General features: G+C 58.8%; 1 protein-coding gene across 2 annotated transcripts in view; it reads left to right on the forward strand.

Annotated features, from left to right (window-relative positions):
- Padi1 (peptidyl arginine deiminase 1) overlaps positions 1 to 13,976 on the forward strand; it is a 30,700-nt gene extending 16,724 nt beyond the window's left edge. For both annotated transcript variants that reach the window (XM_003471383.3, XM_063235603.1), the window contains exons 7-16: positions 197 to 369; positions 475 to 578; positions 1,320 to 1,443; positions 1,677 to 1,784; positions 3,083 to 3,234; positions 8,412 to 8,556; positions 9,364 to 9,457; positions 10,059 to 10,138; positions 10,720 to 10,845; positions 12,225 to 13,976. In XM_003471383.3, coding sequence (XP_003471431.1) covers positions 197 to 369; positions 475 to 578; positions 1,320 to 1,443; positions 1,677 to 1,784; positions 3,083 to 3,234; positions 8,412 to 8,556; positions 9,364 to 9,457; positions 10,059 to 10,138; positions 10,720 to 10,845; positions 12,225 to 12,458 — 1,340 coding nt within the window. In that variant the 3' untranslated portion in view covers positions 12,459 to 13,976. The remainder of the gene's footprint in view (positions 1 to 196; positions 370 to 474; positions 579 to 1,319; positions 1,444 to 1,676; positions 1,785 to 3,082; positions 3,235 to 8,411; positions 8,557 to 9,363; positions 9,458 to 10,058; positions 10,139 to 10,719; positions 10,846 to 12,224) is intronic.
- The last annotated feature ends 229 nt before the right edge of the window (positions 13,977 to 14,205 follow it).

The following is a 14,205-nucleotide window of genomic DNA, read 5'->3' on the forward strand; positions in this document are numbered from 1 at the left end:
GAGGCACAGAGAGGTTGAGTCACTGAGCCAAAGCCACACAGCTCTGCATGCAAAAACTTGGAGAGGAACCAAGTAGCTCTAGCCAAAAAGATGGCTCTGTCCCTGGATTCCAGCTGTAGCTGTGTCACCGGCCTTGGTGGGCACTTCCCTGTCCCCACCGTGGCCCGGCACAGGTCCTGACTCTGCTTGTCCCTAGGCGGAACTTCGGTCTCCGACTACAGGCAGGTGCTGGGGCCTCAGCACCTGTCCTACCACGTGGAGCGGCAGCCGGGCGAGCAGGAGATCAGGTTCTGCGCCGAGGGCCTCGCGTTTCCTGACGCCGACTTCTCGGGGCTGGTCTCGCTCAGCGTCAGCCTGGTGGACACAGTGGTAGGCCGGCATTGTGCAGGGCACGGAGGCTAAGGGCCGGGGGACCCTGTCCAGCTGGGTGGGCTGGGGTCCCCATGAGGCCACTGAGTCCCTCTCTCTCCCCAGTCCCTGCCAGAGGTGCCTCTCTTCACAGACACCGTGGCCTTGCGTGTGGCTCCCTGGATCATGACCCCTAACACCCAGCCACCCTTAGAGCTCTACGTGTGCAGGTGAGCCCTGTCCCCTTGCTGTCCCGTGTCACAGACTTGGAGAGGTGGCCCTGGGGTAGCTGCAGAGCAGAGCTGGGCCCAGAACAACAACAGGTGGCCCAGGGGCCCTGCCCTGAGCAGCTGAGGTCTGGCCAAGGTCACAGGGTCACATTCCACCATCTTGTCCCCCACCCCAGTCCTGTCGCAGAGCCCAAATCATCCCAGATTTGGTTTAAGCAGGGGACCAGGCCCTGCTCGGGCTGCTGGGGGCTGTGGGACGCTTGGCTCCCTCTGATGAGGCTGTATCTCTGCCCTCTGAGGACAGGGACCCAACCTCTGGGGTCCAACAGGGTCTCGGGCCTCAGAATCCTGCTCAGGCTCCTGATGGCAGGGTGGCCTCAGCATCACAGGTCAGACCCACAGAGAGGGCCAAAGCTGAGCAGGACAAAATGAAGGGTGCCGAAGGGCGTGGCCAACAGCCTGGCCCTGCCCACCTGGCCCAAGCGCTGGCCGAGGGAGCCTCCCACTCCTGTAGGCTGTCTGCCTGTACCTGACCCCTCTTCCTCTGACCTCCCCAGGAAGATGTAGCCCTGGGTCACCTCCACGGCCACCTCCTGACCACCTGTCCTTACTGCTCGCATTGGACACAGGTCACTGGTAGCCGGGACCTTTCCCGTCCTCTATCCTTTAGCCCATGAGCCTCTCTCAGGCCAGAGACTGTCCCTGAAGCTCAGAGTCACACCCCCTCTGTGTCTTTTACAGCGTCACAGATCAGCATGGCTCCAACCAGAAGTTTCTGGATGACATGGCTTACCTGGCCCTGAAAGCCAACTGCAAGCTGATCGTCTGCCCCCGGGCGGAGAATCGCAATGACCGCTGGATCCAGGTGGGTGCGAGCGACCCCGGAAAGGACCCCGTCCTGCAGCTGAGCTTGGGGGCTGGAACCCGGATGGGGCCCCATACCTCAGCCTCCCCAGAGGAGCCAGGAGAGCCTCTCCTGTGGGGTCCTGGGGCCTCACCTCCGTCCACCCCACCCCACCCAGGTCTTGGGGGGTCTGGTGCACTGCATGGGGTCACCTAGCTGTGAACCATCCTGCAGCTTTTTCTTCTTCCCCCCAGGACGAGCTGGAGTTCGGCTACATCGAGGCCCCGCACAAATCCTTCCCTGTGGTCTTCGACTCACCCCGGAACAGAGGCCTGAGGGATTTCCCCTATAAGAGAATCCTGGTGTGTGGTACAGGGCAGACATGGGGGGGACAGAAGGCCGCAGGATGTAAAGGGCCAGCCATGGGGAGTCAGTGGGGGTGTGGCAGAGGATGCAAATTAGATGCAGATTTATGCAAATAAGAAACTGTTCCACGGCCCCTCCCCTGTTCTGAGAGGGGCAGAACATAACAGATCAGGGGCTTATTCTCAGCAGGAAATAACAGAAGAGGTCACATTGCTTTTTGAGGGGGAATGGAACCTTAATGAGCCCTCACAGCTTTAAAGGGCTGCCATCTGTCTTCAGATAGCAAATGTTTTCTGAACACCTACTTTGTGGCAGGCACTATGCTGCCTCCTGTGCATAGGATTGCAGGAGCAGCAGCTGCCATCAGACACTGAGTTCCAGGCCCTGTCCCTTAGATTTCCCTGGGGCCTTCTGTGCCATCACGAATATGTATGGTTCTATTCTCTTTGTGGGTGGGGAAACTGAGGCTCAGGGATGTCGAGTAACTTGCCCAAGGCCATGCAGTGAGTCTGCAGTAGCCACAGTATACAAACCCAGCAGGTTCCTGCCACAGCCTCTGCGCTCACCACTAGGCCACGCTGCCTTTCAAGGTGGGCGCTGTCTCTGCCTATTTCTGGCCCCCATTCCCTCCCACTGGGATGGAGCTGGCCCCTGTGGGGCTCTGATCCCCTGACAAGGAAGTTCTGGAGTCCGTGGGTGCACAGAGCAGGGACATTCGCCCCTGATGGAGGGGCCAGGTGAACCTGTAGGGTGAGTTGTGCAGACAGACCAGGGCAGCATGGGCGGGGGGTGGGGACCAGGCTTGGCGGGCAGGTGCCGGGGGGTTTGTCACTGATTCCTGCTCTCACTGCTGCGCCCCATCTCCTCCTTTCTTTGTGTTTAGCTTGGTGCCCTTTCCCCAGCCTGAACCCTCACGTCCTTTCTCTTCCGGATGCTCATGTTGGGGCTCTGGTGTCACCCCGGCCCCTCTTCGGGCTCCCCTCCAGGTCCCTCTGCCTTTCCTGTGCTGTGTTTGTATTGTCCTTCCGGTCCGTAGGTGGCCTAACTGTTGCTTGGATTCCCTCTTTGGCCACGGGTTCTTCAGCCTTGTGCTGCTCAATTTGTGGACATCCGGGACCCTCTGGCTGCCTCTGGGGTTGGGGCTCTAAACTGCAAGGTGTCCCGAGAGCAGGGAGGTGTGGAGGAGGGGTTTTCCAGATGTGATGAGCCAGGGAGCAGAGTCCTCTTCTGGAGCCCCCGCCTGTCCTAACTGACCGCTCCTGCTTGGGCCGGGGTCTTGCTGGTCCCTCCCTAGGGTCCTGACTTTGGCTACGTAACCCGGGAGCCCCTCAACTCTGGCGCCTCCAGCTTAGATTCCTTCGGCAACCTGGACGTCAGCCCGCCTGTGACCGTGGGTGACACGGAGTATCCCCTGGGCCGGATCCTCATCGGCAGCAGCTTCCCCAAGTGAGAGGCCAGCGGGGAGGGGACGGGGGCACGTGGGATGATGGCAGTGCCCACCCTGAGGTCCCCTCATCACCCACTCACCTCCTCCACACATCTGAGAGGGGGTCTTCCTGCCTGTCCGCCTGATTTGAATCCTCCAATCAGCGACCTGGAGTCCTTGAATCTCGGATTTAAAAGATCACGGAATCTTAGGAGAAAACTAGTGCCCCTGGGGTTTTGGCCATCTAATTTTATGAGCTCAGTCACCCATGTTAAACATGCACATCGGGAGGTCCCAGCCAGATTCCAGCTTCTCTGTGACTTTGGCAAAGCTGCAGAGGTGACATACTAGGCACAAAGCAGCAGACGGGCCTGGTGGCATCTTCAGCCAGGAAGGCAGGGTAGCTGCTGTCCTAGCCACAGCTGGAAGGGCCCAGAGTTCACCAGGGCCCTGGACAGCTGACTGCAGGTGAGTGAGTAGCTGACCAAGATGCCAGGGTGACTCGGGGGTGTCCCATGGGGGGCACGGCACAGGGCATTTTGGGCTTGGTGCTCAGCAGGTGACGTCAGCTGTCGCACACCAGATGGGTCTACGTCCTGCGAAAGGTAAACCATGGGGAATGGTTCTCAGGATCCTGCTAAGGCCTGGGGGCTCCCTGTCCACTTGTCAGGGGCTGGCCTGGAGCCTGTGTGTGTCCCAAGCTGCACCGCCAGCCTGGCTGGCCTTGGATCCAGGGCCAGGAGACTCTGGTGTCCCCGCTTTGCCGGGCCTTGGTCTCGCCAGCTCTCAGCTCTTAGTGTGACTGCTCAGTCTTGGGTCCTTTTGCTCAGCCTGAGACAGAAGTCAGGAAAAGGAACAAGTCTTTATGGGCTGACGCTGGAGGACTGGAGGAGGGAGACTTCCGCAGGCTGAGAGCCTGGCTCGGGTGGGCCTCAAAGCCGTTCACACCATCCCAGAGCTTTGCACACCGCGGTTCTGACTTAATGAGCTACACCTGCGTGTTGGGTGTGTCTGTGCTCCCTTACAAAGATGGCAGAGGTGCTCGCCCAGCCACCCCAGGAAGGCCGTCGGGGGTCGAGCTCAGGCATAGGGAGTAAACCAGGGAACTGGGAAGCTTGGGGGCAGAGCCAGCAGCTCCCACATGGGCCACTGGCGGAGACGCTGCTCATCCCGTAGGAGAGCTTTGTGCGTGACGGTGGGGGAGCCGGAGGCTCAGAAAAGGAAGTTACTCGAATGCATTCGTATGCTTGCTTCCCAGCACGGTTCAAGGCGCTCCCGCCTGTGACGTGGCCTTGAGGGGCAATCAGCAGCCTGGTGCTCTGGATCAGGCCAGGAGAGGCTTCCCGAGTAACCAGGGTGCTGAACTGGGTGCCCAGGCCGGATGTCCACCTGCTCATAATTATGCTGGGGCTGGGCCCTGCCCACAGCCAGGGGCTGAAAGACCCTGGGGCCTCCAGAGAGCCTGTGACTTCAGTGAAGGATGTGTGAGAATGGAGCTCAGCCCTGTGAATCAGATGGACTGGATCCGAGTCCTGGCTCTGCTCCTTACCTGCCAAGGCATTTGAGTACTTGGTCACAGAGCCCAACACATAGTAGGTGCTTGATGAATTCATTTAAAAATATTTATCATATGCTAGGCACAGCTGAAAGTGCCTATGGCATTCCTAAGCAATGAAGGTACTTTTTAAATAAGAAAGGTATTTTAGATCCCATGCCTCAGTTTCCTCCTCCGTAAAGTGGGCCTAATAAAAAAATCATGATTATATGTGATCACTGTATAATCAGCACGGCAGAGGATAAAGGACTCATGAAGCTGCCTTTCCAGTGCCCATGGAATGCTGAGCTGGCCCCCGGCCATGGGAGCAGGTTGGAGCCCATGGGGCCAGTTTTATGGCTGTCTGCAGTGCGCCTCACACACTGGCATGTTACCTAACTCCCTCATTCAATCCGCCAGCCCGGCGGGTCGGGACTGCTCCTCGCCTCCTGTTACAGGTGACAGAGCTGAGGCTCAGACACCCGCGTCCACTCCCGTACTCACCTTCCAGTTCAATAAGCATTTACCGAGACTCCCTGTAAGCCAGGCCTGGGGCCCAGCCAGAGGTGCAGAGTTAGCCCAGGAACCTGTCCTGCGGTCTGTGGTGTGACAAGGGGGACAGGTTTGCCATTCCCCCACGGGAAATGCAGGGCTCAGTGGAAGGGAGCTCTGCAGGGGGACAGACTGACAGGTCAGCGCCAGGCATGGCCCTGCAGGTCCAGGCTGGGGGACGGTCGGCAGCCTGCAGACATTGCTGTGGACTCCAGAGCAGCAGGGACGGGCAGGAGGTCGGGAGGCCTCTCTGGACTTTGCAGGCAGTTTAGTGTCTGTGATCACACAGCATGTTAGTGGTACAGGCAGAACCCAACTCTCTCGCCCTTGTGGTCCCAAACTAAAATTTAGCACCTCAGGGTGCTCTCCTGAGACCTTTCTGTGGCTTTTAAAAATATTTTTTTGAGACAGAGTCTCATTGTGCAGTTCAGACTGGCCTTGAACTCACTTTGTAGCCCAGGCTGGCCTTGAACTTGTAGCAATCCTCCTGCCTCAGCCTCCTAAGTGCTGGAATTACAGGCGTGAGCCACCACTCCCAGCCTTTTTGGTAGCTTTTGAGCACAACAGTGAACAGAAACCTGCACACATTCAGGCAGGAGAGGCAGGCAAGTCACAAACACAACCAGCAAATAAGCTGCATCGTACATCTGATGAGCAAATGGAGTGTGGATGTATAAACCAGTGCATGCTGAGCCTCAGTGTTCTCATCTGGAGAATGGGGGTAACACTAGAACCTCGCAGGGCTGGGGTAAGAGGTAACTAGCACTGTGTGCCTTTGGCCTTTTGACATTTAACAAAGTCTGGCAGGAAGCAAAGGAGGTGAAGATGTGGCTGTCTGGAGAAGGTTCTGGAGGAATGGAAACTGTGTTTTCAGAGGACCTGAAGGAAGTGTGTGCCTGTGATGTTAGAGGAACAGCAAAGAGCCGGGTGGGGCTGGAGCCGAGTGTGCAGGGAGGGGCCCAGTGAGAACTGAGTTTCGAAGCTTGGCAGAGCACGCTTCATACGACCTGCGCCGATATTTGCACGTGTGTCCTAGGGCCACCAGAGGAGCCCATGAGAGATTTAATGAGACGGAAGTAAGGCGGGCACCTAGTAGGTGCTCAACAAACTCGAGGTCCTCTTTCTGTGGTTTAATTCTCCACCAGTAAGGCCTGCATTTTTTTTTTTTTTTTGTCTTTTTCGTTTTTATCGGTACCAGGGATCGAACTCACGACTGCCCGCTTGCAAGGCAGGCGCTTATGCCGCTGAGCTAAATCCCCAGGCCTGCATTTTTAGGTCGTTCTTCGATCGTTTCCGCCCCCTAGTGGCGGCTTTGGGTGTTACTCGGAGACCGGGTTGCCGCGTCCAGGCTGGGACGCATAAGGAGGCTCCTCTGCCCCCCCCCCACCTCTCAGCCCCACCCCCACTCCACATCGGAGGCCCTTCGCCGGACCTCGCGCTCTGGCTCCTGCTGCAGGCTTCCCATGAACACACGTGAAGCCCAATTCTTCCCCTCACCATCTCACTGCTTTCAAAGCAACCCGTTAGCTGGGCCCATGGCACATGCACCTGATGCATGGGAGGCTGAGGCTGGGATATCGCTGTGAGTTCAAGGCCAGCCTGGACTGCGTAGCCAAATCTGATCTTAAAAATCTTTTGAAGTTTTATTTCGTGGTAAAACAACAAAATACAAGAAACTTCCCCCACAAGTCCCATCTTAAAGATTTAAATCAAGGCCTTCAGCTGTCACACACAAAATTTTTGTAGACCATGCCCTGTTTGGACCTCAGGCGTCCAAAGCACCTTTACCACACGTCACAGCTCTGAAGCGTGTATCAACCATGAGGTGCTGGGGAGAAAGCTGGAAAGCCCTGACCTCGGGGGCTCGCTGTCTCTGGGGTAACAAAATGTCAGGCTGCCAGGCGTCACCCAGGGCTGCAGAGAAAAATAAAGCCAGGCAGGAGCCGTGAAGCCTGAGCTTTCACAGCTCAGACAGAAAGTGAATTTGAGTTGAATCTGAAGGAAGAAGGGTGGACATCTCGGACCGTGGAGAGTGGACAGCTGGCCAGGGAAGGCTGCTGCTGTCCCTTAGTGCGGGTGGAGCCACCACAGTGGATGCAAATCTGGGAGCTGGTCCATCTGTTCTTAGACAGACAAGGGAGGTCAAGAAGCCTGGTGGATTGAGAGATGGGAATTAGAGTGTGTGTTCGTGTCTGTGTGCCTGGCGGGGAAAAGGTGGGAAGTGTCCAGAGTCTTAAGGCACCCGGACTTTGACACCCACCTCCTTTAACGGTTCAGCCTCAGCTGCCTGATCTGTGAAATGGGGACACTGAGGGTCCTCCCTGTTTAAAAATGTTGCCCCCTGTCCTGTGGGTGCCCGTGCCTAGGACCTGTGTCCCATTCTGCTGCCTTTGCTCTAAGTACCCTCTCCCATCTGACCATATCAGCACCCCACAAAGGGAAGAATGAATATGCCCAAACCTGGTTTCCTGGGGACTGGATAGTGCAAATACAAGCACCCCGCACAGGCGCTCAAACTTTGCAATGTGGGAGAATCAGACAGCCATCCAAATGCAGATTCCCGGGCGCATCCCCAAGCCCATGAGGTAGAACGGTGCCAGCGCCCATGAATCTCACTGAAGCCCTCCCGCTGAATCTGACTCTGTGCTCAAGCAGGGGATCCTCAGGTCTTGGTCCTATTTTGAGCCAAAGCTGTGTGTCCCTTGAGAAGGAGGCTGAACTCTTCTCTGGCTCTGCCTGGCAGGTGGAGCTGGGTCCTGCCTGGCCTGTGACTCCTTCCAGTGGGGTGTGTGGAGGGGCAGGGAGCGACAGGAAGACCAGCTTCCACATCTGCAGAGCCCACCTGCTGCCAGGCGGTGCTGGGCAGGCGGTGGAGGGCATGGCCGGGGGTGGGGCACACTTCCTGACTTCCCAGCCTCCAGCCCCAGCTCTGGTTTAAGACGGGCGGTTTGACCCTGGCGTTTCCAAGCTGTGTGACCCATGCTCGATCATGTTGGCTCTCTGGGCCTCAGTTTCCACATCTGGGAAAGAGAACTCGCTCTTGCCGTGCGGCTTGGGGTTGGGGTTCACACGCCGGCACAGGAGGGGCACCAGGCGGCCCTGTCTCCACAGGTCCAGGGGCCGGCAGATGGCCAAGGTGGTGCGAGACTTCCTGGCAGCGCAGAAGGTGCAGGCGCCCTTGGAGCTCTACTCGGACTGGCTGGCCGTGGGCCACGTGGACGAGTTCCTGAGCTTCGTGCCCACCTCCGACCCCAAGGTGTGTCTCCCGCCGTCCCCTCCCCCTTCCATGGTGTCCACCTGAGCTCCTTCTGCCCTTGCGGGGCCTGATGGTGCCACCTGGATCCGGCTCCACCTGAGTCCAGGGGGCTGGACCCGGGCTGTGTCAATCAGGGGTGCTTCCTGGAGGACCCCTGAGTATGTACTCAGACCCAAACTCCTCTATCGAGAGTCAGGAGCAACACTGATAATAAAAGGTATATTTATTGAGCACCTACTATGTGCCTGCCATGTGCCTCATGTGTGCAGTGTCCCACCAAGCCCAAGGGGTGGTGCTGGTCTTACTGGCCCCCTTTTACAGATAAGGAAACTGAAGCCCAGAGGGGCCATTAACACGCAAGCTCACATGCCTACAGGAGGCAGGGTAGGATTCACATCCAGATGGGGGGGGGTCTGTACTAACCACTGGACTCCACTACCTCATAGAGAGCACCGGGGAGGACATGGCCCTCAGGTAGCAAACAGGCTGGTGGTTCCAGGCCAGTGAGGTAGAGCTTAGATGGGCAGGGACAGGATGCAGCTGGCGCCCATGCCAAGCTCTGCTTGTGTCCATGAAGGGGACTCCTGCACTGGGGCTTGAAGGCAGAAATAGGAGTTCTCTTATGGGCAAAGTGAGAAGGGCGTCAGGTGGGTTGGGGGCGTTGTACGCAGTCTTGTAGCTGGCGGTGGCATCAAGAGGCAGAAAGGAGCCCCATGCATAGTCTAGCTCCTGCGCTGAGGCCCTGCCCGGGCTCCGGTCTCGTGCACCAGGCAGCCTGCACTGAGCTGTCCCCCCACTCTGTGCCAGGGCTTCCGGATGCTCCTGGCCAGCCCCAGTGCCTGCCTTAAGCTGTTCCAGGAAAAGAAAGAGCAGGGCTACGGGGACGCGGCCCAGTTTGCTGGTAAGTGCCATGGCCTGGTCCCCCCAACACCCTGGGGAACCCTTACCCTTTCATCTCCAGCCCAGGCGCTGGCGCGATGCCCTCTGAGGCTCTGCCCAGGCTGCTTTGAAGCCTGACTGGTGCCCTCTGGTGCCTGGGGCTTGGGATGAGAGCTCGGCTCAGGGACGGGAAGCTGAGTCCCGGGTCCTCGGATAGGCAGGGTGCTTCCTGTCCATGCCCCAGAAGAGGATGTGGCCTTCCCCGTGGCTAGGACTGGTCTGAGCAGCTCCTGGATGCGGGCTTGACCGCAGGGAGTTCTGGGCCTCTCCTGCCTCAGTTTCCTCTTCTCATGAGTAGAGGGGATAATTAGCTGTTCCTCAAACTGTTTTAAAGATTAACGATCACTTCAGTAGGTTTCCCGGAGCACTGTGGGTGTTTAGTAATGGTAGCCACGCTGTAGTTATTAGGCCCCAAGTCCCGGAGTCCCTTCCAGGGTCAGTGACCTGACACTGGGCCGTGCCTGCAGCCTCTGGCTTTTGCCATGCGGGCTTCTGACTGGGTTATGGGAGAGGTGGCCTTGGGTGGGGTGTTTCCTGGGCCCTGCACTCTCTTCCTCGAGCAGGGTTAAGATACAAGGCAAAGAGAAGCATTAACGAGTTGCTGGCGGACAGGCGCCTCAGGAGCGACAGCCTCTACGTCCAGGTGAGGGACGTGCAGCCGGGGCACTGCCCAGGGGTGGATACTGGCCTGAGCCTGTGCTTGTCCTAGAGCTGCTGGGAGGCTGAGGCATGAGGGGCTCCCTCCCAGTCCTGCTGGGTGGAGGGAGGCGACCTATTCCCATGACAGCAGATGCGGTTCTCTGCAAGTGGGGTGAATGAGATGTGGGGTCTGGTGGGCAGCGGGGCAGGGAACCAGGACCCCAGGCTTCTGGCAGGGGGTCCCCACCCCTACAATACCTGCCACATGCCTGCCACAGGGAGCAGCCGCCGGTGGCCCCTTCCACTGGCTGCTACCTCCTCTGAGTGCTCAGATGGACAGCAGCACCCACGCTGTGGCTGGGACTGGGACGCTGTGTCCAAGTGACCAGGACTTAGAACCGGAAACTGCTCGGATCCAGCCCTTCTGAGCTCTGTGCCTTGTTCCTCATCCCTGAGGCTGCCCATGCCTCAGTTTCCCCGTCTTGGGACCACAGTGGCCTCTATCTCGCAGAGCCGTGCGAGCGACAGGCGCTGGGGTCCCCTTAGGTCCCGCTACTCCAGGGCTGCCTGCACTTTCCTCCCCAGAAATGCATCGACTGGAACCGAGAGGTCCTGAAGCGGGAGCTGGGCCTGGCGGAGGCCGACATAATCGACATCCCACAGCTCTTCTCCCTGAAGAGCGACTATGCCGAGGCCTTCTTCCCCGACATGGTGAGCAGGGCCCAGCTCAGGCCCCACCGAGTCGGAGGCAAAGCAGCCGTGTCCCGGGCCGTAGGACCTGTCGGTGGTGCAGGTGTGGACAGCTTTGTCTGTGTCCCCAGCTGGGGTGACCTCCTGCCCCGGGACACCTTTGAGCGTGCAGTGAGGGGTGCCATGGGGACCTGGTGGGTAAGACCCAGACGTCCATCCTGAAGGGCACAGGACTGTCCCCATCACAAAGGGCTTTGCCTAAGCCCTGCACCAAATGCGGAAAAAAAGAAAACAGGGTTTGATTCCAAGTGTTTCCAGCCTCTGTTTCGGCAGCAGGAGCCCCGAGGGTGACATTAGGCTCCCTGTGCTGGGCAGGCAGGGCGGTGGTGGCCCTGCTGACTCTCATTATTGAGGCAGCCGATGGGCAGATGAGCAGGGGTGACCTCACCTGGGTGGCACCCGGGAGGAGCCAGAACGATCCTATTGGTGCAGTCTGATTTGGGTGCCTGGTGCTCTCAAGAGGGCCACTGAGCCATCCTTGTGCTGTCAGATGCTGAGTGCCAGCTCAGGCCTGTGCCCCATGGACGCCAGTCAGCACTCCCCTAGAAGGCTTTTTGATCTTTTCAGTTTTTGGAAACAGGGTCTTGCTGTGTGGTTTTGACTGGCCTTGAACCCATGGCCCAGCCTCCCACCCTGTCACTCTGAGGAATTGTCACAATCCCTGTCCAGGGGACTGTCCTTCCCCAGGATGAGGACCCAAGCCATGGAGGAAAGCAGAGGTGCTACCACCACCACTAAACTCAGAGTCCCCAAGGACTCCCAGCCCCCAATTCTTCAGCCCCACAGGTGGCCCTGCTCTGGTCAGGGGTCAAGAGCACGGACCTCGGCCTGAGTCAGAGCCAAGTTCAAGTACTAGTTTCACTGCTGTCTGGCTGTGCGGTCACGATCATGTTACTTAACCGCCTGAGCCACGGCTCAGGGGGAGGCCGTGAGCCTTAGTGACAGCTGACACATAGAAGATGCTCAATATTTTATGGCAGCATGATCAGGGCTGCCCAAGACGGCTAGGCAGGCTGGGCACTGCAAGCTCACCCCTGCCCCATCCACCCCACACTAGCTCTGGGTATTTGTTGTACAAGACTGGCGGATGCAGTAAAAACTCTTGTTACACATGATAATTTGCTGAGAGATGGAAGCAAGTTGGAAGAGGGGTGACTTGGGTTGGTAAAACTATTACTAATTCTGCCTTCCTCCAGGCCTCCTCCTCCTCCTCCTCTGCTTTCACAGGCCTTGCTCTTGAGTGGTCACGGTCCTGGGGCCGGGGTGCTGGCCAGGGTGATGGGCCCCCGGGACAGGGTTGCCGTAGCCAGCCCAGCCTTCTCTCGCCACGTCTTCTGCAGGTGAACATGGTGGTGCTGGGCAAGTACCTGGGCATCCCCAAGCCCTACGGGCCAGTCATCAATGGCCGCTGCTGCCTGGAGGAGCAGGTGCGCGCCCTGCTCGAGCCGCTGGGCCTCCACTGCATCTTCATCGACGACTACCTGTCCTACCACCGGCTGGAGGGCGAGATTCACTGCGGCACCAACGTGCGCCGGAAGCCCTTTGCCTTCAAGTGGTGGCACATGGTGCCCTGAGCTGCTCCCACGTGCCGCCCCGTCTGCCCCCCTGCTGGGGAACCCTGCCCAGGCAAGGGTGAGGACACACACCGGCCTCCCTCTTTTGGGGGTCCTTGGGACATCCCCTGCCGTGCCTGCAAGTGTGCTGGCCACTGTGGGCACTGGGCTGCAGGAGTGGACGCCACCTTGCCTGGCCCGAAGAGGACTGACCCCATCTTTTTCCTCCCCTTCCCCAGCCATGGCCCCCAGAGGCCCAAGGCCTGTAGCCTTCATGTGTCCAGCTGGCCACAAGGGGCTCCCCTCTTTCTGGATGCCTCCTGTGGCTTTGGGTCTGCACCAGCAGTGGGTGCTGACCCCCACAGGAAGAGGGATCAGGGCACCTTCCTTCCAGAGGGGACGTAGGCTGTGAAACCACAGTGCCCTTCAGCTGTAGAAAACAAACAGGACAGGAAATCCTGGTGTCCAAGGAGGCGACGAAACCCCTTTAATACCTGCCTTAGCCCTTGCAGGGTGCTTGTTACTTGTCTGGAAGCCTTTAATTAAGCAGAGCTGGCTGCTTCCGGCCTAAAATGCTGAGCAACAGAGAGGGATTTGGGGAAGCTGAGTAAGGAGGCCTGGGCAGGAGAGGATGAGGCCAGAGTGGCTGGGCAGTGTCCTCCGGGCCTGGAAGCTTCTGCACCCTGGGACCGCCAGGGCTCTGAATCTATAGGCAGCTGGCTGTTCCAGATGTGGTGGGGGTGGGGCCAGGTGTGAGAAGAGGGTGGGGGACCATTAGGTTATCTCCGAAGGTGGGGCTTAATTTCCTTTAATAGTCTGTCATTATCCCCTTCCTTCTGCGGGCAGGGGGAGGGGAAGGCTGGTCCACGATCCCTCAGCGGCCTGCCCCCTCCGTCACATACATGCACACATGCACACATGCACAGCTTTGCCTGTGAGCAACCCCTGTGGCAGGCCAGGTCCCTCCCACAGCAGGACAGACAGCTGCTCGTCAGTTTAATGGCCCTATTAGGCCACAGAGGCGTGTGCAGGCAGGCCGAGCGGCTGCAGCTGCCTGGGCAGGAGCGAGCGGCCTGCGTCCTCTCCACCAGCTGGGGAGCTGTGGCCACTGTCAGTCCTCTTTCCTCTGGCCATCTGTATTTGTGGTGGCCTCTGGTGAGTCCTCAGACCGAAGCAGCTATGTCACTCTTTTAGGCTTGGAATTAAAGAGTCAGGAGGGGTGACAAGGGTGGGGGAGAACCTGGATCCTCCCTTCTGGAAGGTTCCCAGGCCCTTGGAAAGCTCTTTGTCTGACCCTGGCACTTTTGTCTTAGGATCAGGACCCAGCTGAGGCTGAGGATGTGGGGTCGGGATTGGAAGCCCCTAGGGAAAGGGCCCCTGGTGGGAGGGGAGCAGGCGTGCAGAGAGAGAGGGAGTTTGGAGGCTGTGGAGTTGCTGCTGGGGCCACTGGGTCCTGGAGTCCTGCTGAGACTGTTCTGGTGGCCAGTCACCTATTTCTGATCAATAAAAATGTCAGCATGCATTTCCTTTGCTTGTGTGCTGGGCTGGTGGGGGGGGGACACAGGGCGGGGCTCTGCCCACTCCCCCACCCCGGGCTCAGTTCCTGCCAGGCCCATCCAGCCGGGGAGCCCCCGTGTGCCCCTGCAAGGTAATCGAGGAGTGCCGGGTGGGCCGCTGAGTCAGCGGAGCCCTGGCTCAGCACATGCCCGGTGCCCGGGGGCCGACTGCCCAGCTGAGATGGGTATCGGGGAGGGATGTGTCCTGCCAC

Source organism: Cavia porcellus, unplaced genomic scaffold, assembly GCF_034190915.1.
Source record: "Cavia porcellus strain 051 isolate PalLab524CR breed Dunkin Hartley unplaced genomic scaffold, mCavPor4.1 scaffold_25, whole genome shotgun sequence".
In the NCBI taxonomy this organism is placed as follows: domain Eukaryota; kingdom Metazoa; phylum Chordata; class Mammalia; order Rodentia; family Caviidae; genus Cavia; species Cavia porcellus.